The following is a 25,502-nucleotide window of genomic DNA, read 5'->3' on the forward strand; positions in this document are numbered from 1 at the left end:
AGTGCCCATTTTGTGGAACAAACTGTCCCTTGCAATATGCCAGGCACCAATAGTGGTGTGTTTCTGTCATTTTTGCCCAGGCATTTCCTGACTCTTGATGCCAGTTTTCAGCTGCCTTCTGTACTGTCTAGATAATGTTTTATTGTATTGCTATTTTTAATCCACTGTTGTAAAACCTCTTTGGGATTTTTTAAAAATGAAAACTGGTATAAATAAATGATTTGGAGGGATTCATTTGCTGATTCTGCCTGTATATATTTCCCTGCTTAGTTTGTTGTGGGAAGAGATGGAGTCTGTGGAACAGTCTGTGAACACTCTCCTTTTGATGGGATTGTCCTAGTACAGTGCATCGAACATTTGCTCAAGCACATGTAAGTCTCCTCTGACTGCCTGTAAGAGATCACTTTCTGCTCTCCTCCAATATCATTTTCATATTACGCATTTTCCTCAGTTATTTGAATTGTGTGGTCCTTTCGGTGACATTTTGATAATGAGTGGTGATTTGATGATATAAAGACAAATGTATTTGTTATTGTATTATTAGTAGTAGTAATATTATTATTTATTTATTAGTATTTATTAGATTATTTGTTTTACCCACCCTTCACCATAAAGTCCCAGGGCAGGTTACAACAATTTAAAAATGCAATATTTAAAGCAATTGAAACAATTTGCAATTACAAGAGTAGTGTGGGTCCTAAAAATATATCTCGGATATCAAAAGCCAGGGTAAAGTGGTGTATATTCAGCATAGGATGAAAGCGATACAGTGAAGGTGCCAAATGCACCTCCGTGGTGAGGTAATTTCATAGCTTAGGGGCTGCTACACAGAATGCCCTCTCCCAGGCCACCCCCCCCAAACATCCAAGGGTAGTAGACCTACCAAGAGAGCTTTCCCTGCAGATCTTAAAGCACAAGAGGGTCTATAGGGATGGAGGTCCAAGATATTCAAGGCCTAAGTTGTCCAGGGCTTTAAACACCAATGTGAACACCTTGAATTGTGCCCAGAAACAAACACTCAACCAGTGCAGTGGTTGTAGTTTATCATTTGCTTTTGTAAAAAGATGCAAAAATCTAAGCACAGTGAAACTCTTCTTACATTCCATTCTAGCCAAGTGATGTCATAATCCCCATCTTTTGAAACACTTAGTGAGGCTGTTTGTTTTCTTGGCATTAATAACCAACCCTGAAGAAATAGGAAATGTGATGAAATTGTTAGTCTGGCATTTAATCTTCTATGTTATTCTTGGGATTACAATACCTGATGGAACGCCTCTCCTGATATGAACCCACCCATACACTACGCTCAACTTCAAGGGCCCTCCTCTGGGTGCCTACTCCAAGGGAAGCTGGGAGGCTGGCAACAAGGGAGAGGGCCTTCTCAGTGGTGGCCCCAAAATTATGGAATGATGTTTCTGATGAGGTGTGCCTGGCACCATTATCTTTTCCTCTTCTCTCAGGCATTTTAAATTGTTTTAAATTGTGTTTTAAATTGTTTTTAAAAGATGTGTTCTTAAATTTGTATATTTGTTTTTAATGTTTTTATTTATTGTAAACCACCCAGAGAGCTTCCGTTGTGGGGCGGTATATAAATACAACAAATAAATAAATAAATACATATGTTAATACATCAAGTACTCCAGTAACAGGGCGGGGAGCTTTCTAGTTTATCTTATTGGTTAAATGATCTACCGGCCTGGAATTGAAGCACTAATCAGTGATGGCAGTGCCAGTGGATTGACTGGTGCAAATGGATTGATCATTGGCTGTGCTCGTTCATGCCTTATTTTTCCAATGGATGTAGCCAATTAGGGCCTAATATAAAAATGTACTTTCCCAGAGCAAACATTAACATTAGCCACTCAGGAGTGAGTATATATGCAGGAGTAAACAACATGCAAATCAGTTAGTTACAGCAGGCCTTCAGTCATCTGCCTAATGTTGGCATCAAAGACATTCCTGAGATCTGCAGCCAATTAAAACAATTTTTTTTTAATTCTGTAAACCTTATTTAAAAAAAAAAAACAGGAAAGAAGGTGCAAAGAAATTGGTCAGAGCAGATTCAGTGAGTGAACTTCCTGCTCCAAGGAGACTAAGGTGGAAATGTTCTCCTGAAATTCAGGGACATTTGGCATCATCAGCGGAAAAACTTCAAAGGTACAATAGTTTCATTCGATTTTCAACTTGATTTTTCATAGAATTAGGGCTGAAAGTTTTCATTGTCTTAAGTGACAGATTAATTGACTGATTAGTGGAGGTTAACTTTAATCAGTGAGGCTAGATATTAGTTGATTGAATCTCCCACCTCTGTCTGTTGTGGCCTCTAACTGTTGCTGAGGGTGATGTCTGGATTAGGACCATAGCGCGGCGGAGAAGCCATTTTTCCATGAACATCCCCTTCCCCAAGGGAAGTTGCTGTTTAGGGAAAAACTATGGACACAGCTCTAAAGGACAAATGTATTGCAATCTCCAAAGGATCCCTCTACAACCCATGACTCTAGACATTGTCTAGATGTATTTAGCTTAGCCTTTTGTTAGGAGGACTAACACTGATAGGCCTATGCGGATGGCCACATTACTAAGGAAATGGCTGGAGACTCCTTCTGGAATGAAGCATGTCTTTCTGTTTGGTAAGACGATGCAGGTTTAGGCCGTCTGAGGAAAAGGTCAGAGTTCTGTCCTTGCTGGGAGCTCTGAAGGAGCTGGATGCCCCCCTTAAGAATCCAATGGTGGAGCAGTATCTGTTGGAGTGACTAAAGCTGTGAATCTCCACCTATACTAAACCTGTATATATGTGTAAATAAGCCATACATAACAAAACACCAATCAGTCTCTACTAGCCTCATTCCAAGAAAGCCAAATCCAGGGTAATCCCTGAACATTTTCACTGATCAGGGAATTGAGATGACCATAACAGTATCTCGTCTCTAGTATAACATGGGGATGGAGAATAACAGTTCTAGGATGACTGGAACAAAAGCAAAATATGAGGATTGAGCATCTCACAAGATTATGCCTACATATTTGCCATGGCAGTGTAATACATATTATTACCAGTATGTTCCTGTCACATAAATAATGACTGCAAAACATGACAGGAAGTAAATTGGATACAGTGTTTAGCCTTTGCATAAAATGCAAACAGCAGTCTCTGTTTGTACAGTACTCGTGGTGCACTCTAAGCAAGCCAATGAATAAGCCTAGACTTATGGAATGTGGAGAGAATGTATAGGCAAGAGTGACAGTAAGCAACTCATTTGAGTAGACAATTTGAATTGAAGTATTTGGTTTTTGCATATTCCCTACTGCCGTTAACAAAGGTTGTTTCTTCTGAATTGCATTTTCCAGCTCACCATACAATCGTATGGCTTTGAACAAGATATTATCCTAGGGATTTGGTGCAATGGCCAGGATGCAAAGATCACCAGGCACATGCTCAACAGTTTTGGAGCATACACCGGGGGGGGGGGGAAGGTTTCAAAATTAAATTACATGGGAACTTCCTGTTTTCATTTCTGGTGGGTTTTTCCCCTCTCATTCTCCAGGATGGTGAAGAATCTAGATTTTATTGCTTATAAATTTGAAAACTATGGAAAAGAGTTTATCAAGAAGCAGAAGATGAGCCCAGATGCGTACATCCAAGTAGCCCTACAGCTGGCATTTTACAAGTATGTAAACCCAAATCAAACCAGCAACCAGTTCTTATTTGAAATGAACAATTAAATAGTAATTTTGAGCCTGTCAGCAAGGCATGCTCTGGCAGAGCCCCAGGAAGGCAGCATTAGCAAAAGGGCAGAGCCTTTTCTCATTCATTACTCAGGAACCCCACCTTCTTGCTCACTTTTAGAGGAGTGAGAACTAAGCTAGATGTTGTATCATTCATACAACTGGAAATTGTGTGAATAGTTATTCAAGCATTAGTTGCAGGCAGAGGAGGATAATGATCAAGAGTGGGACAGTGGCAGTGGGGCAGAGGGATTTAACCCTGTGTCTCCCTTGTTTCCAATCTGAATTGGGGAGCCTTCACCTACTATTTGCATCAGGAGGAAAGCTCCCATTGGTGCCAATGGGAGCTTTCTTCTTCATGCAAATAGCAGACAGCTGGAGCCAATCCATATTGGGACCACCGTGGGGGCAAGGGGAATGGTTAATGTCCACCTGCTCTTCTGGCAGGGTCTCAGTCTGAATTGGGAGGCTCACACCTGCAATCAGTAGTATAGTGGCAAGTTCAGAAGTGCAGAGTCCCTTCATGTTAGTCACAGCCATGCCACCTCCCCCTTTTTTGCTGCAGGTTTGAGAATGAGATCCTTGTTAGTGCCTTCTCCCACAACAACAGACAATCAACCTATGGGTGGCTGCCACCCTAACCAGATGCGGTCAGCCTGGCGGGCAAAAGCTGCCGCTTGCTTGTCTCCCCTTTGGTTTGAATTGGTGTGTTGGCCGAGACAGCTGCCGCCACTGCCGACAACTCCAACAGCACATTCGCAGTGCTCCACAAGTTGCAACCCAGCAGGGTACTGGACTGGCTGTGGAGTGCTTGGTCTGGCAGCGGCTGCCAGCAGCAGGAGCTCAAGCGGCACAGCAGCGGCTGGTGTGCAGTGCACTCACTCCAATGGCATGGCAGCAGGGGCTCAGACAAGCAGCAGCAGAGGTCTGTGTGGGCTTTCTGCCACCCTTCCGAATCTGCCACCTGAGACAAGTGGCTCAACGTGGCTCATGAAGGAGCTAGTCCTAGGAGGAAGAATCCTGGATCAGATAATTGAGGCTTACTTTTTCATTCCCTGGTGGCTTGGGAATTAGGGCAGAGCCAAGTGTGGCAAGGACAACTTATCCTGTGACCTGATGTCATTCTGCTGTGTATTTTCCTGCCTCTGATCCGTATCAGACAGCTGGCAGGTGTTAGAAAACACACAATGGTGTGATTTTTGGGGAACACTGACCTTGTTATAGAAGAAGAAGGTGAAATCTGTACAAAGGCCTTAAAGGCTGCCATGAGTTATCACACCTGCATCTCCCTCTTCGCTGCACCGTTCTCAAACTCTACCCTTGCCTCAGCAACCTCTGCTTTACATTTCCCTGTTTTGGTGGCAGCCATTTGTGGCAGCAGCCTAGCGCTTCTCATTTTATTCACTTAATATATTTATATCCCCTCTTTCATCCACGGAGTGCAAAGCAGTGAGCCCAGTTCGCCAGATGTCCCACACACCCATTTTATCCTCACAGCAACCCCTTGGGCTGAGAGATGTAGGAACTGGCCCAAGGTTGGTCAGGGATTTGAACCTGGATCTGACTGTAGATATTAGTTAGTGAGTTAGTTGTTGAATTTATGTGTCACTTCCCATCACAGAGAGTCTGAAGCAATTGACAAGAATAAAATACATGGATACAGTATATTAAAAAATACATAAACCTATTAAAAACAAAAATGATAGTACTACCCAAATGCCCGGTAAAGCATCTTTGCTTGGCAGTGTGAGGCAGGCTTCCTTGAAGAGAGCATTCCATAGACCGGGAGCTACTACAGACAAGTCCTACCATCGCTACCCTCCATATCTCCCTCAGAAGTGGCACACAGAGAAGGGTCTCTGATGATGAACTCAGGGTCTGGGCAGGTTCATATAGGAAAAGTCAACCCTCTAGAGTTAGGACTCCCAAGCTGTATAAGGCTTTAAAGGTCAAATCCAGCACACTGAATTGGGCCCAGAAACAGCCAGTGCAGTCAAGCCAGAACCAGTGTTATATGTTGATGCCTTCTTGTCCAGGTTAACAATCACGCCACTACATTCTGCATCCTATAACACAATTAGACAGAAGTGTGGCAGGATACAATCCTCATGCTTCTATATGGGAAGAGGGGAAGTTATTCTTCCATTTACACTTTCACATCCCAAACTTTTTTTTTTTAAAAAAAAAACCTGTATGCCTCCCTCAGGTTTTTTATCCTGTGCGCTGAGAGAAAAATGGCTTTTTTGAAAAAGTGGTTTTGATAGTGGGGAGCAGGGAGATTTTAGTTCTCCCATCCACACTCTGCCCCCACATCCTGCCACTTTATAGGGAGTTGGCGGTAGACCAGATTCTGCACATGGCTCTGCAACTATCACTTCTAAGGTTTGTTGTTATATGCCTTCAAGTCAATTACAACTTATGGTGACCCCATGGATTTTTTTATATATATATTCATATGGTTTTCATGATAAGAGATATTCAGAGGTGGTTTACCATTGCCTTCCTCTTAACTTATGTCACCCAGTATTCCCAGGCAGTCTCCCATCCAAGTACTACCCAGGCTTGGCCCTGCTTAGCTTCCATGATCAGACAAGATCAGCCGTGTTCAGAGTAGTATGGCTGTAGACTCTTCTAAGGTTAGGCTGCCTTCAAACTCATAGCCATAGGCAGAAGCAGTCCAACCATTTCTGGAGTTCTGTTTGTGTTTTAAGGTTTGCAGCAACAATTTGTGTCTGGCAGGAAGAAAACAAAGCCCACTCTATCAGTCATTAACCCACTCTACGGAAAACAAGCTGAAGAGTAATAGGCCCTAATTAGCAGACGAATGAGACTATATGTACGCAGATGATCCTCTTTGCCATTAGAATCTGAATAGTAGCAAACATTCCATTCTTAAAGCATAATGAATTTAGCTGGGAAATTAAATGAGATGCCCTAGAGCCATGTAAAAAGGCAGCTTTGCCAGACAGCAAACATTTATCAGTGTAGTGTTAAAGAAAAAGGGGCAGATGAAGATGGAGGTAAACAAAGGGCATTCTACAAAATTAAGGTGTTCAGCTGTGACTCTGTGACCCAGGTTCACATTCAGTACAGATAAATGGCTTTGAAATGCTCTTTAGCAAGTTAAATAAAAGGGGGGGGACAACAACATACCCAACATTTCCATACATCCACAACACTGCTTTTTCACCATGGGATCTAAACATGAAATTGCAAACGTTTCCACACAGTTGATCAAAGCATACTATGACCACATTCCAGCTTTAACAAGAAAGGACATTCCTTCAGCTGCAAGCCCCAATACCACAAATGTAATGAGCTATCCTATCTGCATGTGTCATCTGCTGTAGGTGCCCTTAAAAGCTCTACCTCTAAAAGCCAACTGTTAACCACAACCTAGTCTAGGAGGACTCTATAGTAGGTGAAAATATAGATATCTGTGCTTAGCATTTCTAGAGAAGCCCATTGTCATTTCACCACCCTTCATCATTAAGGTCGTTTCACACATTACATTGCAACACACACATCTATGGACAACATACATTTGGTTTATGAAATTCACTGCCACAAGCCATGATGACAGCCGCTAGCATAGATGGCTGTAAAAAAGAGATTAGGCACATTCATGGAAAATCGGTCTATCAGTGGCTCAGCCATGATGGAGCCTCCAAGTTATGTTCTGGGAGTCTTAAACATGGATTTTGCACTGAGTGTACATTCAACGGCACGTTGCAGCCAGGGATGGACAAATCTGTCAGTGGTGGTTCTCTTAATTTCTCACTTTTCCAATCTTAAATTCAGTTCTTCACATTTCTGCAGCAATTTGTGAATTTAAAAAAAAATCCTCATGTCAGCATTTTAGTGGAAGTTTCCCCTAATAAACACTTCTTTGTATGCAGTTTTATCTAATGTATACATTTTTGCTAGCAAATTTACCCAATTTAATGCATGTTATGTTTGTGAATATATTAATTTTCATGCACACTTTCCCCTAATATATGCATTTTAGTAAGTACTGTTTGGTTGAAGAACTGCATCACAAAGTTCAGATAGGTGTGAATTTTGAAAAATATCTGTGTTTCAGTTCTCATATTGTTTCAGAAAGTAGGAATTAGGTAGGTTCACCTTTAAATGTGAACTGAATTGAATTTCTCCCCCATTCCTAGTTGCAGCTAGCCTGAACTGTGTTCAATACACACATTTTCAGTTTGTCACATTCACACTTTCCATTATTAAATTTACACCTGAAAAATATACTGTACCAGTTCACACGTCATAGTAAATCACAGTTAATGGTTTCTGTGAATGTGCCAAAAGTGTTGTGTTCTTCTCCTTCCCACTAGCCCTGGAGAGAAACAAAACACAATCCCTTTCTTAGTGTTACATCTGAATCAGGGAGAATTGTTTGTTTCCTTCAAACAAGCCATGATTGGTAAGCCAAGAACAAACTTTGGCTTATCATTGCGGGGGGGGGGGAGCAAAACAAACCATGATCCCTTGTTTGGATGTTACACTAAACCAAGGATTATGGTTCCTTTCTTCCCAGAGGTAGTGGGGAGAAATAATCAGGCTGTGCAGGGTAAGCCATGATTTATAGTTTATCATGATGTATGACTGCAGTCACTGTGTGAAGTGGACCTCAGCTAGACTCCCTTGACCTACAGCAAAGTGAAACTGTCATGGGACTTCTCCAGATGCCTCTCACTTCCGGCTCTCCCCACAATCAGAAGTAAACATCTGGCATTTTTAAACTGCCTATAGATTGGCAGAGAGAGGCAGGATCAAGGCTGCTGGGCCTCTCTACTCGAATGGGCAAAGAGTGGTGGATGTATGGAATATGGTGGCTTACATTTTTAAGGCACTTTCAGTGCTTCTCACAGCATATTAGTATGATGCCCTGGTACATAGTATAAGAATCACTGCTTTGTCATAGCTCTCTTTAGTCACAGAATGCTATGCTTTTTATTGTGTTGAAATAAAACTAGTTGCCATCCTGCAAGCCAATGATTAATCACACAATGATTTTATTATGTGGCACAAATGACACTTTCCTGGAGCTTACAGCAAGCAAACAGTTTTACTAGCCTTGTTGTCAGACATAAAGGATTTCTTTACTAGTACTGCATAACCAAAATGAATTCAACCATACGGGCATCAATCCTGTTATTTAAAAAGGGGCTACTGCGTCTGTCCTTCACATAGAATCCAATTCGTATAAACATGGGGTATTATACTAAATAGAAATCAAGAAACCCAGATAGACTATTTTGTTATTTCAGCCCTTTTGATACCCTCCCCGCACTAAAATCATTATACATATTTCACCTGGCTGTAGATTGTATGGGAGACTTGTTCCCACCTATGAAAGTGCTTCCATACGGCGGTTTGAAGAGGGAAGAGTAGACAACATTCGATCTGCAACTCCTGAAGCTTTAGCTTTTGTAAAAGGAATGACTGATAAAAAATTGTATCTGCAGGTAAGTGGATTTTCCCTCATTTTCTTGCTTATATTTGATAGAGGTCTAGTCTACTGGAACAGAGTCAGCTCTAGACTTTTTTTGAGGGCAGGGGACTTGGATAAGATGTTCTCAACAAGATCCTCCTGAATGGGCTCTCCTCCCTCTTGCCACAATAAAACCTTTTGGCATCGTAGCAGGGTACCTACTGGAGCAGTCAATAATTTTTTTAAAAAACTATTTTTTTAAAAAAAAATGACAAGTGGGGGGGTCTTGGGGGCCACAAAAAAAATCTTTTGGGGACTGCATGCAGGCTACAGATTAACAACCCCTGGGTTACAGAATCCATTCAGTCAAGCGATCACTGGAATAGGTTGTCCATGCCAATAATTTGGAACCAAATTAAGTTTTTAATACCTCTTCAGATTTGACCACAGCGATATAGATCATGTGATAACCAAATTAATTTAGAAGGATTTTTGTAAAAGGGGTTCTTTGACTAGGAATATTGGCCTAGATTCTTTATGGGCTTGTGGCTCCGAAAAAAAATGAGTATTTTTAGTTAATTGGCTCTTTTGGTCCTTTGCTTAAAGTAACATTTTACCTGTTGGTATGTGCTAAAATTATGACCTTGTCAAATATGCACTTTCTGAAATAATGGATGCAGCTTACTGAGGATATGAAAGATAGTTGGATTGCCTTTTAAGCATTTAGTAAGAGGCAAGCTACATATTAACACATAAACAAATATAATGATGCCCACGTGGGCTTCTAACATACATAGGGTTGCCAGGTCGGAGCCATCCAAAAACCTGAGAAAATGGGGGCGGGCCCTAGTGACGTCACGGGGCGGGCCCTAGTGACGTCACGGGGCGGGCCCTAGTGACGTCACGGAGCGGGCCCTAGTGACGTCACGGAGCGGGCCCTAGTGACGTCACGGAGCGGGCCCTAGTGACGTCACGGGGCGGGCCCTAGTGACGTCACGGGGCGGGCCCTAGTGATATCATTAAGCATGATACATTGTATCAACCACAGTTGCTTGGAGCATGCCATTCAAAAAAAATTCTCTGGAGATTAAAATAGAAATCTTACCTAAAATAGGGTGTAAAATAAGGTCATTCTTTCTCACAAGCTTAGGGTGATGCAAAATGGAAATGGACTGCCTTCAAGTTGATCCCAGATAGGGTCTTCATGGTAAGCAGTATTCAGTCAGAGGTGGTTTACTATTGCCTTCCTCTGAGTCTGAGAGGCAGTGACTGGCCCAAGGTCACCCAGTGAGCTTCATGGCTGTGTGGGGATTTGAACCCTGGTCTCCCAAGTCACAGTTCAACACCTTTAGGGAACGTTTAATCTAGCTTCCTTGCTTCTGGCAAGAAGGGTTTACGTGCCCTCAGGCCAGGCCATTATTGGAAGAAAGGAGCCTAGTGTTGCAGAGATGTTAGATGGGAGCACAGATGGATGCTCCTGAAGGCAGCAATTATAAACATGCTTATTAAGGAACTAAGCCCCATAGAACTCAACAGGACTTACTTCTGAGTAGATAGTTTGGATTGTGCTGTTAGTAATGCTTGACTAGGGTTCCTCTGCAAAGACATCCATATCCAAGCAGGGTTGACAACCCCCTGCCTGGAATGCCCTGCCCTTATCTTGTAATGTGGCTGCTCCAAACTTCTTTACAGATTTGACCCTTCACTTCAGAAAGAGGTCTGAGAAATGTGTAAGAGAAAGAAGATTCTCTACCCTTTCTGTCTACTCTGTGGGGTGCTATAAACTCACTTGGACAGCCAATCCAATTCCAGTGAGTAATAATTGACAGAGAAAAAACACCCATGGTTTGGTCTACCTTCACAGGCAGCAGCTTGGGAACAACAACTGCAGCCACACTTTCAAATATGTGAATTCTCTTTTACCATTAGTGGGCAAAAAACAAACCATCATGCAACCAACAAGGCACATCATCAATGGGTTTTAGGGGTTTAGTTGACCACATGGAACCACTGTTGTTGCTTCTATGGATGTAAGGGAGGAGGGTCAAAGGTACATGAAATGCAAACAGAAAATGAAAAAAGACAGTGATGCTTCCCTAAATGCAATACCCTACCAACCACAGCAACACATACCAAAGGGTCAGCGTAACCCTTCAACTTCTAGGTAGAACTCTTACTAGGACATTAGGGACATTTCTTGGGAGGTGCAGTTCTGATGCCTTCTAGTTTACTTGCTTCTGGCAAGAAGGGTTTACGTGCCCTCAGACTTGGCCATTATTGGAAGAAAGGAGTTTAGTGTTGCAGAGATGTTAGATGGGAGCACAGATAGATGCCCCTGAAGGCAGCAACTGTAAACATGCTTATTAAGGAACTAAGCCCCACAGAACTCAATAGGACTTACTTCTGAGTAGATACGGTTGCAGCCATGTTAAGGACAAGGGAGGACATTCTAGGCAAAACAGACAAATAATTGGGTGTCCGAACAAATTAAACCAGAACTATCACTAGAAGCTAAAATGATGAAACTGAGGTTATCATACTTTGGACACATCATGAGAAGACACAATTCACTAGAAAAGACAATAATGCTGGGGAAAACAGAAGGGAGTAGAAAAAGAGGAAGGCCAAACAAGAGATGGATTGATTCCATAAAGGAAGCCACAGACCTGAACTTACAAGATCTGAACTAAATAGGACTTACTTCTGAGTAGATACGGTTGCAGCCATGTTAAGGACAAGGGAGAGCATTCTAGGCAAGCAGTTGGCAATCACAATTATACAATTACCTCTAGTATTAAGGTAAAGGTAAAAATGTGACAGAAATAAAACCAATAGCACCAGGTTACAAACAATTTTTTTATTAACAAACACTATCTTTAAGAGAACAAAGGCAGGTTACATCACCAATCAATCTAGTCCCAACTAGAGTAGAGATCCACTGAAGCAATGAAATTGCAGTTGGATTTAGACATTTATCTCTCTTACAAAAGAGAAGTGGATGACATCCAAGGGATGTTTTCAACCATTATAAACATTATAAACAGTATTACTCTTTATAAAAGAAAAACAGAAAGAATGAACAAGGTGCTTTCACTGTAGGAACTGGTGTTAAATAACTAAACAGGCTGAGTTTAGAATTTGTACTTCTCATTTGAAACACAAGCTTTAAGCAACCTTTGTTCTTCCTTCACATATTTAAAAAACTCAGCACAGTTCATGCCAAAGTTTAATTTGACAAAAGCTCTGCTTTAACAAGGGAAGGTAACATACGGTTCCTGTTGTCAGTCCATACATTGCCCATTAGTGAAAACACTCTCTCCACGAAAGCATTGCTTACTGGGATGGCAAACACTGCACTGACAACCTTCACCAGAATTCTTGATCTGATGCTCTTTAGCAACTGCACCCATTTCTCATCCAGAGGAAGATCAGATGTTCTGACCTCAGGCACAAACTTTTTAACCAGGCAAAGTTCATCAAAAAGTCCATCAACAGCCGAAGCTCTCTGGGAGGTTTACAGTAACTAAAAACATTAAAAACAAATATACAAATTTAAAACACATCTTTTAAAAACAATTTAAAACACAATTTAAAAAATTTAAAACAATTTATAAGCAAAAGTTATTATTAGACAAAAATTACTAAAGAAATTGAATATGGTTTATCAACAATGAGCATTTGACAGCTTTTATAGTAGTGTCAGTCTCACAATTAACCAGTATAGTTGTCTAAACAAGTCTACCTTCTGAGACTTTTGGAACTACATCATGCAAGAGACAAAAGTAGGGCACATACATTGACCATGGTGGGGGATGCTGAAGCTGAACTCAACATTACTCTTCATTTAACATGGATTCCACCTAGTTTGGAGTATGGTGAAACTCAGTGGGATCACATGGCAGGTAAGTAAACTGACTCCTTCCTTCCCTGGTCAATGAACAAATTGTTCAAGAAGCAGTGTATCATCATGTTTTGGGATGTTTTATTACAATGCCCAATACTAAGGTTGTAACCATATGTAACAACTACTTTTGAATAAAAGTGGAGAGGATTGAGGTGTATGTCATCCTATGTGCTAGCCTGCAGACTTAAAGATGTACTTTTAACTCGCCAACAATTAACTTTAGACCAGAAAAAGATCGTTCAATTTACTTTTTTATGGTTAAAGTATGTAGAAACTGCAATTAAAAAATAAGGAAAAAAGGGGTGGGGGAATGTTGCCAAAGCCATATTGCTCTAATAAAATTATGGCTCTATAAAAATGCAGCTTTCAAACAGGCCAGTTTCTTTCTGTTTTGATAATATTGAACATCTGACAGCTGGTAGTACACATGCTGTCATCATTCAGGGTTTGCAGACAGCAACAGATAACAGAAAGCTTTTTTTAAAAAAAAGAAGGGGAGAAGAAAACACAGACTATAGACTGTCTTGCAAAGTTTAATACATGAATTCAGATATGAAGCTAAAGTGGGGAATTCTACAGCCAGATTTAAATCTAACCTGGCAAGAAATAATTAAGTCCCTGGAGGATGGAAGCACTTAAAAACACACAGTAACACAAAGAGGAGAGAAGAACACAGGAGTCCTGCAGAAACAAATCCTTTCTGCCCTTAACTCTACTCTTCTTATGGCCCATGTATTTGTATGGAGGCAGCCCCGAGCTAACAAATCCCCAATTTTAGTTTAAGGCAAGGGTCAAGCACAGTAATACCCCAAGAAACATGCTTTCACCACCACGGCTCAGCCCAGAAATGAAGAAGTAAAGACAGTATCGCCGAGCATGTGCAAAGTTATTTCAATAAACAGTGCTTCAAGCACCTGAGATCAAGTTAAAGAGTTGCAGGTGCGAGAGTGTGACATCCAAACAGGCCCTCAAAGCCTTTCAGCACGCTTCCTTAACAGACGTACCAGAAGTGGGCCGGTCAGCCTACCTCCGAACCGGCTGGACTAAGGAGGAGGAGCCAGCCCAGCCTGCCCTCCACGGCTCCTGCTGAGGCTGAGCCTGCAGGCCGCTGCATCGGCCCTGTCTCAGCAGCGGTTGCTAGGAGACGGGTGTCGCGGCTTGTCAGCCTCAGCAGGAGCCGTGGAGGGCATGCCGGGCCGGCTCCTTTTTAGCCCCGGAGCCGGTTCCTCTGCTCCGGAAAGGACGGCCGCCAGCTTCACCCCTCCTGCTGTGGGCACCCCTGGGCGGCAGCGGCCGCGATGGGCCCCCCCAGCGGTGCCAACAGCAGGAGGGGTGAAGCGGCCGGCTGTCCTTTCTGGAGCTGGAGAACCGGCTGGACTAAGGAGGAGGAGCCGCCCCAGCCTGCCCTCCACGGCTCCTGTGCTGAGGCTGCCAGGCAGGCCGCAAGCCGCATGGGATGGGCCCCGGCCCCCGTCTTGGCCGGGGCTAAGAGGGAGCCGGCCCAGCCTGGGCTCCACTGCCACCCCACCACTCGCCTCAGTCCACCCACGGCAGTGGCTGCGGCCGCGATCGCAATCGCGATCCCCCCCCCACCAGAGACTTCAGCAGCCTGAGCCCCAGGGCAGGGAACTGGCTCCGGGCCGGCTGGGGCTAAGAAAGACGGAGCCAGGCCGGCCCAGCCTAGCCTCCGCTGCTGCCACCGCTCGCCTCCACCCACCCATGGGCCATCAGATCACCCTCACATGCCCGGGCCCCGGCCACCTGTATGTTCTCTCTGTGGGTGGTGGCGGGAGCGGGCAGGGGCTGCTGCTGGAGGAGTCCCGCCCTCACTGTGTCGGCTGCTCAAGTCCTGCGTGCGGCCTGCCTGCCTGAAATTGTAAAGAGCGGAAGTCGGCCAGCCGCAGCCCAACGTATGCGTGGTCAATCGCGCATGCGTGGCTGAGGGGGCCAATAAAAAGCCGGAGATCCACCTTTTAAATTGAAGTATAGCCGGAGGCCGGACACGGCCCCCTTTTGCCGGACTCTCCGGCAGATTGCCGGAGTCCTGGCAAGCCTAAACACACACACACGGAAAGCAGCATTGGGAGTCTGCAGCTTGAAGGGAAAGGGAAAGGAGTGGTTAACCATTTCTCCATGTGCCATTCTCCAGCTCAAAATCACATCAACCCAGCTACTTTCCCCAGCTCTCCCCCCCACACACACACACATAACACTCTAAAGGCAGACATACATCTATATTCCTGCAGGAGAAAAACAGCTTGGGGGGTGCTATATGGCAAGCAGGCAAGCAAAGAATTGAGCACCCACTCACACAAAACAGAATGCTGAAAATTGCAACCTCCCAAAAAAGTCTGCCAAAGCACCATTATGCCCATTTGTGTGAAGTGTGTGCTTGGCCCTTAAGTGAAACAATTCTGTACAAATGACCCCAGCAGGGAGCTCTGAGCTGATTCTGTACCTTTTTCCACTTTAATTTTTCTATAGTAATTATCCCATCTCACCTCATAGCATTGCAGCTCATTAAACCCTTCCAGCTAAAAAAAATGCAGTCTTAAAAAAATTCTACCCCCCCTTTTTTTTCAGCTGGAAACAATAGATTTTCAGGAACTCATTGGAATGATAGAGGCATAGCTGCCCTCACTACTTTTGTCCAGATCTCATATCTGACCCAACAGGCTTGGTGCATGTTTTAGAAGTGCCACAGAAACCTATGAAATGTGCAAGCAGGGAAGACAGTGGGATGAGTGTACCATTGTGACAGTGCCTTCGTCATTCCACTTTTAACTCTGAAAAAAAAAGCTTGTCATCTGCTTCCAGTTTAAAAGTAGAACAATGTGTTATACCAGTGCCAAAAGAGTGACCCACATCATCTCTTCCACTTGCCCTTAGTAATATTTGGTAATGTTAAGTGCACCTCAGAGTCCAAGTGGTGAGAGATATCAGAGATGCCAAAGCATACCTTGGATTTGATTACCTTAGAATGAAGGTCACTAGAGACTATAATGTCTTTATGATATATGGTTTTATTTACACATATATATAGACTGAGTATAAAATGGAAGAGCTCACAGCATAACGCTCCAACAGATCTTGCTCCCTGAAAGTGATTGCTCCCTGTGGATTCAGCACAGACAGCATGCCTCTCAGTCACTTCCCAGGCTAATCCAAGACAAGATTGGTTCCTGGTCTCCAGCTAGCAGTAATTTCTATGGCAGTTAATCATCTGTACTCTTTAGTCATGCAAGGAGATACTTAACAAACTTGCCTGGAACCATGAAGGTAACAAGGAGACAGGTTTGACCACTTTAACAACATTTTTTTTATCTAGAATCCCATCTTACAGGAATCAGACCACAGGTATAGAGGGGACTCCAAAGATGACATTCAAACTAACCCTCCAAACCTATAACAGTGATTTAAAATATGTGCGATGACATTGTCATCACACTGTGAGTTTCCACTCCACAAGATGCAGCTAATGAAAAGGAGGAGGGCAGGGATGGGGAATCTGTGGCCTTCCAGATGTTGTTGGACTATACCTCCCATGATCCCTGACCATTGGCCATGCTGAGTAAAGTCCATTCTCATCATGTCATTAATCCCCATACTGCAGGAATATAATTTAAAAGTGCATTAACATCTTCAAATTTCAAAGATTTTGCCAAAATAAAGTTAATATGCACAATTATTTCAGACCAAAAAGAAAATATCAAAGGATGTGTCTACCTCATGTGCCTCAGTGAAGCATTTCCAGCATTGCACCTCCAGCATCTATCTCAATTAGGCAGTGCCTTCCTATAAAGATGTTATGGAGTCCAATGTACCTGAGATACCAATTTTTGCTGAATCAATCTCGATTTTAAATCTGTAGAAACATTTTGTATAGATGCTAAAGCAATTTTCCACTGTTTAGGTTGTAGAGCAAATTCTAACTTCCTGTTTCATTCTTCCCTAAGGTCCTGAACTTTCACTTTACATGTTTCCAATAAATATTTATAAACAACAGTTATGGGTTTGGTTTTCTGTCAAGATCCAATTATTCCTTCCAATAATTGAGGGGATGCTGAAGTACTCACAGCAGACAGGGCACAGATAGACACCCACAGGTGTTGTAATTGTAAATATTGCTATTCAGCACTCATTGGTAAATGATATCTAAACTGCAATATAGGAAATTGCAGAAGTTCTCTGTTCCTATCAGCTAATTCTGCGCATAAATCCCACAATCTACCAAATTCTTCCACAAAAAGGATTGCCTCTTCAAATCTGGGTTACCCATAAACTTAATTTAGTATGAAGGTATGGATCAAACTGTAACTGCTAATATACAAGGTGTCTCTCTAGTCCAGCCTTTCCCAACCAGTGTGCCTCCAGATGTTGTTGGACCACAACTCCCATCTTCCTGACCATTGGCAATGCTGGCTGAGGCTGATGGGAGTTGTGGTCCAACAACATCTGGAGGCACACTGGTTGGGAAAGGCTGCTCTAGTCGCTAAAATTGAAGGTAGTACAAGTCCTTTCTTTTTTACGTATCTAGACCCTAGCACTGCCCATCCAAAAAAAGTACTAGTTATCCCACCTCTAAAGATACCCATCCTGGGGAAATCATAGAAAATAAGACTTATCATTCATATATGCTAACAGATACGCCTTATAATAAAGACGTATGTCTAGAAAGTTAAATCCTCCTTTAAATATAGACAGCTGCATGTTTGAAAGTGATATTCAAAGTGGAGAATTACCCTAAATAAATTTCCAAAATATTGCATCAATCTTCTCAAAATATGTTTGGGAAATATATAAACAAACACCACACAGTACATATATTATCTGTGACAAAATTTTCATCTTAAGTGTATTAACCTGGGTCTGCTTTAAGTTGGATTCCGCACTGAGCAGGGGGTTGGACTCAATGGTCTTATAGGCCCCTTCCAACTCTACTATTCTATGATTCTAACCTCACTTCAAATAGTAAGTTTAAGTAATGCCCATCTTTCCAAATCTCGGAGATTTCCATTATCAACCTGTTTAAATTTATTTTAATTATTTGAGAGATATCTGCAGGAACCAAAATCTCTAAATATGTTACATCCTGTGGGCACCAATGAAAATGCCAACTGGCAAACAAGAGAGATGACTTACACTTCACCATCACCATTAGTTCAGATTTTGACCAATTTATCATATACCCTGAAATTCTAACAACATATCAATTAATATAATTAATCCCAATATAGATGTTTCAAGTCTACTAATAAATAATAGCAAATTATCTGCATACAAAGCTAGTTTAAATTCTGCTTGTGCGTGTGTGAAACCATAAATTTCCATATTCTCTCTAATTGCACATGCCAATGGTTCCAAACATAAATCAAATATTAAAGGAGAAAGAGTGAGGCCTTGTCTTGTTCTTCTCTGTAAATCAAATGGATCTGAAAGGATTCCATTTGTCCTTAATTGAGATTTCAGAGAGAAATATGCAATTCTGATCCACTTTATGAATTGAATTGTTCAGGAAATCCAAAGTTCTCCAAAGTAACAAAAACATATTGCCAATAACTCTTGTCAAACCTTTTTTGGCAACAAGAAAAATTATTGTAGTTGGATCTGTTCTTTGACTATTCAAAGTAAGCAAATTAGTTTTTAGTCTTAAATGATCTGCTCCTTGTCTATGATGAATAAAATCTACTACATGTTCAGGCTAAGTAAAGTAATCACTGGGTGCTTCCACACAACAGGTTATGTTGGCACGGTGCTGCACATGCAGGCAAGTTTTTAGCAACATCCACATGACATTATCCTCATTAAAATGCCATTCCATTTCCAGGCCTCTCAGAGATCCAGAGAGGCCCGGGCCACTTCCAACTTTTGAAGTCACAAGCCATAATAAAAATAAAAAATGATGACACACAAAAACAAAATAAGGATCTTATTTGCTTAAATTTGCAGCACCAAGCTGAGGGATTGTATCACATTTTGATTCAATGCGCAGAAACCAAGTTGCAAAACTAATCCAATGCCAAAAAAATCACAAATCTCTAAATTTGAGGACCCCTTTGAGTGAGGCCCAGACCCCCGCTCTGATTGGCCCTGCCTATTCCCCCCTCCCCGCCACTCATTTAATCCAGATTTACCGTTTCTACTTATATTTTACTTACAGATTGTCAGTGGAAACATTAAATCCAGATGAAATCAGCCGGGGAGATTTTTTATTTATTTCTATACCACCTAATATATATAAAAATATCTCAAAGCGGTGTGCAGAAGAGAAAAACAACAACAAATATTAAAAATATACAAAAAAATACAAATACATACATAATACATGATGATACAAATTAACAAATAAATACCAAAACAATTCCTTCACACTTCCCCACTCAGCATCTCCCAGCCTCCTGGCCCTCACCCAGGATTCCACCCATCCACCCTGGCTCTCATCCAGGGCCCAACAGATGCAAATCACCCCCAAATTTTCATGAAAAAGAAAGTTTCCATGGGATCCCAAAGATGGCATTCAGAACAGTTTGTAGGCCTGGGAACCATCTTGAATGTTGGGTTTTTCCTGTCTCTCTTGAAGAAAAAGTTCTTTATTGAACACCCAGAACAGGAGCCTGGGATTGTAGCAGCCAACAGCAGCCATGCTCTGAGTTGGCCTGCTCCATTAATGTCTTGCCAGCCAGCATCTTGCACTTGGGCTGAGAGCCACGGGATGAAAGCCCTTTTGCCCTCACCCTTCGGCTCGCACCAAAGGGTCACACCCTTGCCAGGCACAAGTTTAAGAACTATACCTGGAAAGGCAAAAAAACCCATAACACTCTTCAGTGATGGTATGTTGATGAGGACAATGTTATCGAGATGCTCCAAAAACCTTCCACACACAAGCAGCGCTGTGACCACAATAAACTGCAATGTAGAAGCACTCATTGTCTCTCATGGTTGCAAAAATTAACATGTCAAGTCAGAGAAAGGTGTTGTTTTGATTCTCATTGTTCCAGATTCCATACAACCAACCTAAAATCTTAGGCTGCAATCCTGAGAACATGTCCTAGGGAATAAGCCCCATTGAAATCTGTAGGAGTGACTTTTAAGTAAACATGCTTAGGATTGCACAGATATAACAGTCTTCCAAAGGTGTCCAGATGAGTCATTTGCTCTGACTTTAAAATACTTAAGTGTAATTTCTCAATGGAATAGGCATCCAGTTTATTCTAAGTAACTACCCCAGGGGTATAGTTGTCCAGAGGGTCTTAGAACCCTCACTTTTGAGGGGGGGCAGGTCCCAGCAGGGTGAGGGACCCTGTCTCCAGCATCCTATGAGCTAATCACCATGAAATGGGAGTGTGTTAACCACTGACATGAGTTTCAATGAATGTCAAATGCAAGCCAGCCATTGTTAGTTCCTTCTTCACAAAGCCAGGACAAGATATGGAGAGTTCTCACTCTGTAACTGCAGAAGAAGAGACAGTGAATCCTGATGATAGCACCCCATCTACATCATCAGAGTTTGGTAGCATTAGGAGATAAACATGTAGACACTGAATTCAATAATTCAAGAAATATCTCTGACAGTGATAAAGGACAATCAATTGGTGACAGTGACAGAGAAGCAGAAAGCAGTATTCACGCATGGCCAGATTATTCTATAATCTTAGAAGGTTGTATAATCTTGATGATGATAATGTTGTTTCCATTTAATTTAATTTTGGTATATTGTATTGTTTATATTGTATATTATTGTATTTTTATACCTGTGTTTATTTTTCTTGTAAGCTGCCTTGAAGGTCTTTGGCCAAAAGGCAGGGTATAAATAAAATAAAATAATAATAATAATAATAATAATAATAATAATAATAATAATCTTAGAAGGGGCATGGCTGTGAGGGGACAAGGCTGTGACTATTATGAAGTGACCCTGAACTTCTCAATTTGCCACTACACTACTGTCTACCGCAAAACAAATATTTGGACTAGCAAAGGGTTTAATTTGAAAATGGAAATGGACTGCCTTCAAGTTGATTCTGACTTACAGCGACCCTATGAATAGGGTTTTCATGGTAAGCGGTATTCAGAGGGGTTTACCATTGCCTCCCTCTGAGGCTGAGAGGCAGTGACTGGCCCAAGGTCACCCAGTGAGCTTCATGGCTGTGTGGGGATTCAAACCCTGGTCTCCCAAGTCGTAGTCCAACACTCTAACCACTATGTCACACACTCTCTCTAAGGGTTTAAGTTAGCTGCTTGTAAAAGCCGCTCTCCGTGTATTGGCTTCAATGAGAATTAAGCAGTCTGTTGGGTAACCAAAGTGTTTTGCCAATTCATTATGGAGGTATTTCCAAAACTTTGTTTCTTCTTTGCCTATAGGACAATGAGAAAATGCAGCAATTTAAGGATGCAATATCAGCTCAGACCAATTACACTATTTTGGTAAGCAAAACATTCTGTCTTGATAAAAACCAATTGTTTTGTCCATCAGCACACACCTAATCATGAAACCAAACTGATTCATTCATCTAAGGTCAGGTGCTGGATTAAAACATGAAACCTAGTCACTGATTGTATTCTATATGTTTCCATAAAATGTAGAGCACATTAGACTAAAGATGTCTTTACCTGATTTGGAATGTGAACAGCATCAACTGTTCTAGTTTTGCCAACCTGGTGTCCTCCAAACGTTTGGACTGCAACTCCCATCAGCCCCAGTCAGCATGACTGTGCTGACTGGGGCTTATGGGGGTTGCAATCTAAAATGTAGACCAAAACATCTGGAAAGCACCAGGTTGGCGAAGGCTGGTTCAGATGGTAATGTGTATAAAATTGGTTCCAAAGCATTGCATTTCAAGATGTTCATTAGCTGGCATATGAGCTGCGGTGTAAAGGACAGTAGAGTGTAAAATTACACAAGCAATAAAATAATGGGCCAAAGCTTTCTGCTCCTTCATAGTTCCGGTGGGAGGATCATGGGTTTGAATGATACATATAGATAGACAGATACAGTAGATATAGGTAAAAAGGTAAAGGTGTCCCCGCACTTGTAGTGCGAGTCGTTTCCAACTCTTAGGGTGCCATCTTGTGACGTTTACTAGGCAGACCGTATACATGGGGTGGGATTGCCAGTTCCTTCCCCGGCCTTTCTTTACCCCCCAGCGGTACTCATTTTACCAACCACGGATGGATGGAAGGCTGAGTGGACCTCGACCCCTTTTACCAGATATTCGACTTCCTCCTTCCGTTGGAATCGAACTCCGGCCATGAGCAGAGCTTTCAGCTGCGTTACCGCCGCTTACCACTCTGCGCCACAGAGGATCTTAGATATAGGTAACCTTCCTCATATAGAAAACTAGCATGCCAGGAAGAAGGCAGGCTGCCTTTTGTATAGCATTTTCAAATGTTCAAAGTGCTTTACGTGTATTATTTTGTTGTGATCTTCGCAACAACCCTGTAAGATAAGTCAGTCTTATTCTCCCCCATATTGCAGATGGAGAGACTGAAGCAGAGAAAGAGTGACATGCTTAAGACCACCTTGTGAGTTCACGGCAAGATTCAAACTAGAGATTTCCTAATGCATAGCTTAGTCTCTTAGGCACTATGCTTCACCAACTCTCAAATATTATTATTGTTATTAATATTTTAATGACATGCTATATCTTGGTCTATTGAATGATTTGGATCATTATTTGCACAATGAATAATAAGGTGCCACTTAAGTGTAAATGACAATGAATGCTTTCCTCTCAGTTATCCAAATGTATAAGATTCTCACAGAGCCCTAATGGCAGAACAATCTAATGGAATTTGTTGAACCAAGTTTAAATTGTTGAGGTATTTTTGAATTTTCAGATCCCGTTTCACCGATAAGATTTCATTAGAGGTTTTGTGGGGGAGGGAGTTTTTTTCTAAAAAAAAAAAAAGTTAGATCCAGACTTAAGTTACTTATACTTCAGTCCCATTGAAATCAATGTAAAAATGTTAGCCATGACAAACTGAAGATTCATTCATTTCAGTGGGATCCACATGCAACTAAGTTAGTCTGGCTCCAATCCTAAACATACATCTTGCTATTACTTAGGAAGTCCAGATGGTCTCTGCTCTTGAGGACTGAGTTCACCCTTGCCTAGCTTTAGTACTTGCTATCAGATCATTCACCTAATCCCAAGACTGGCATGCTAATAAATGGATGACAAATCTCTGTGTTTTGGAGTTAGTTTCGGATGTAAACCGAAAAAAATAATAATTAATGGTACATCCTACAGTAGGCACAAGAATTTAATTTTTGAAGTTTGCATATAAATTTCCTGTCAGCTTTCATCATTTACATTTCCTAATTACTTTTAAAGTAGCACACTTCCAAACATTTGTGTAGCTCATCATTCAGATGTGAATAGTGACAAACCTATAGCCTGAAACCAGATGAAAGTTGCCAACTTTTGAGTTGGCTCTGGCAGCTGGGTCTTTATCAGCCGTTTGATCTGCTGCAACAATTAGTAGGAGATTTATAATTTGTTTGAAACAATTTCTATACCATCAACATAAATAACCAAGAAAAAAAAATCATGATGGTGAACAATGTAAACATCAATAACAAAATTACATTAATAAAAACAGTACAAAGTACATCACAAAACAGTAGATTGGATTAATACATCACCCATTAGAGAAAGCCTCAATTACATTATCTCTATGCACTGAAATGCTTCCCCTCCTAATTCCTGTTTACAGTGCAAGAGCAGGAAAGTCAACCCAGATTTTCTTTCTGGCCAGTTGGCAACCCTAAACCAAATAGCTTTCAACCAAACAGGAAAAATACCCATCTCTTAACAAACTAACTGCAGCCTAAGCTTGTTTAATTGTCACTTTGTTAGGGAATCAGCACAACTTCTTTATACTTGTCCTCTTAAAAAAAGTAATTTAGTATATCTCCCACACCACCCCCACATGTTGACTCACCCTTTATTTTGTTAGCCCACCTCAGTCTCTTTCTCTTCAGACATGATATTAATCTATGTTGGAAAAATGTCATAGGTAAGAGCCTTATAAATCATGTTGGATTGCAAATATTTCTATTGATCCTTCGGTCTGTTCCTCTTGATATGGAAGAAATGATGGTGACCACTCTTCAGTTTTATGATCCTTCCTCACAACTCATTGAATATGTGCACCAGTGGACATGTCAACATTAGTCTCCCGGGTACATGTTTTCCAAATGAGCCATGAAAGGTTAATTTACTCCTTGGCCTTGCCATCATCTATCATTAGCAAAGTAAAGAAACATTTTGCTTCACCCAGGTCCTCTTCTTCTCCATTTCTAAATGCTGTGAATGTGGAAGTTCAGACTCTGCCCCTGCCATAAACTCACTAGGCGACTGAAGGCAAGCTCCCGTCTCCTATCTCCAGCTCCCCCTCTGTAACATGGGAATAATAATCCTGAGACCTACTTTACAGAGTTGTTGTAAGGAGTACTGTGATAGTGTATACAAAGTGGTTTAAACACACTCAGGTGCCTTGGTAAATGTTCACTGGGTGACCTTGGGCAAGTCACTGTCTCTCAGCCTAACCTACCTCACAGGATTGTTGTGAAGATAAAATGGGGAGAACCATGGAGCACTTTGAAGGAAATACAGGATATAAATGTAATGATAAGTGAAATTAAGAATACATTTTTGTCCATCCCTTGTGGTCCTATGCCTCATAAAGTCATTTTTTTTGCCATTTCCAGGTTTTCTGTTCTAACTCATCAATAATTCCCCATTTTATTTACAGCTGGAGACAAAGAATAGTTTTTAAGAAAGTGATAGGACAGAGACATCATTTCTCATGGTGTGTAGTGTACATATACACACCTTTCTGCACATGCCCTTGTTTAAATAGTTTAAATAGGGTTTTGAAGCATTATAACAACCTGCAAAACCTGTTTCAAACAAAGATGACAAGATGAGCTTGCACACCACAGACAATGATGCCTCATACATCACCGTCAGCTGTTTCATAAAAATATTATCTGTCTCCAGGCTCCTGTTTGATATTTGATTGGGGTGGGATCAATAACGTGCACTAAGGGTGGTGTTCAAACAGATTCTAATCTTGGCCATGCTGATTGGGCTAATGGGAGTTGTAGTCCAAAACACCTGGAAGGCATCAGGTTGGGGAAATGTGGCATAGGATCATTCCACACAGTTGAAGATGCCATTGGAAACATACTGGAACACATTACAAAGATGAGTAATTCCCTTGACTGATTTCCCAGTAGACCATCTCAACTATGGAAATCAATTGCAAGAGCATATGAATGAAACCTCTAGGGTGGTAATTTTTCAGGAAGCAGTATGGTCCATACAACCAAGGATGGTGATCTATTCTCAAAGCTTTTTAGAAATCCCACAGCGCTTGTCTTGTGACATCCTGCTGTCTACACAGGCCACTAAAAACAATGAA

The 25,502-nt window shown here is 41.7% G+C and overlaps 1 protein-coding gene across 1 annotated transcript in view; it reads left to right on the plus strand.

Moving 5' to 3' along the window:
- CHAT (choline O-acetyltransferase) overlaps positions 1–25,502 on the plus strand; it is a 71,296-nt gene that overhangs the window by 39,636 nt on the left and 6,158 nt on the right. Inside the window, exons 8-12 of the mRNA XM_061634320.1 lie at positions 271–371; positions 2,029–2,157; positions 3,546–3,668; positions 9,062–9,203; positions 21,435–21,497. Of these exons, the coding sequence (XP_061490304.1) occupies positions 271–371; positions 2,029–2,157; positions 3,546–3,668; positions 9,062–9,203; positions 21,435–21,497 (558 nt within the window). The remainder of the gene's footprint in view (positions 1–270; positions 372–2,028; positions 2,158–3,545; positions 3,669–9,061; positions 9,204–21,434; positions 21,498–25,502) is intronic.

This window comes from Rhineura floridana, chromosome 7 (assembly GCF_030035675.1).
Source record: "Rhineura floridana isolate rRhiFlo1 chromosome 7, rRhiFlo1.hap2, whole genome shotgun sequence".
Classification (NCBI taxonomy): Eukaryota; Metazoa; Chordata; class Lepidosauria; order Squamata; family Rhineuridae; genus Rhineura; species Rhineura floridana.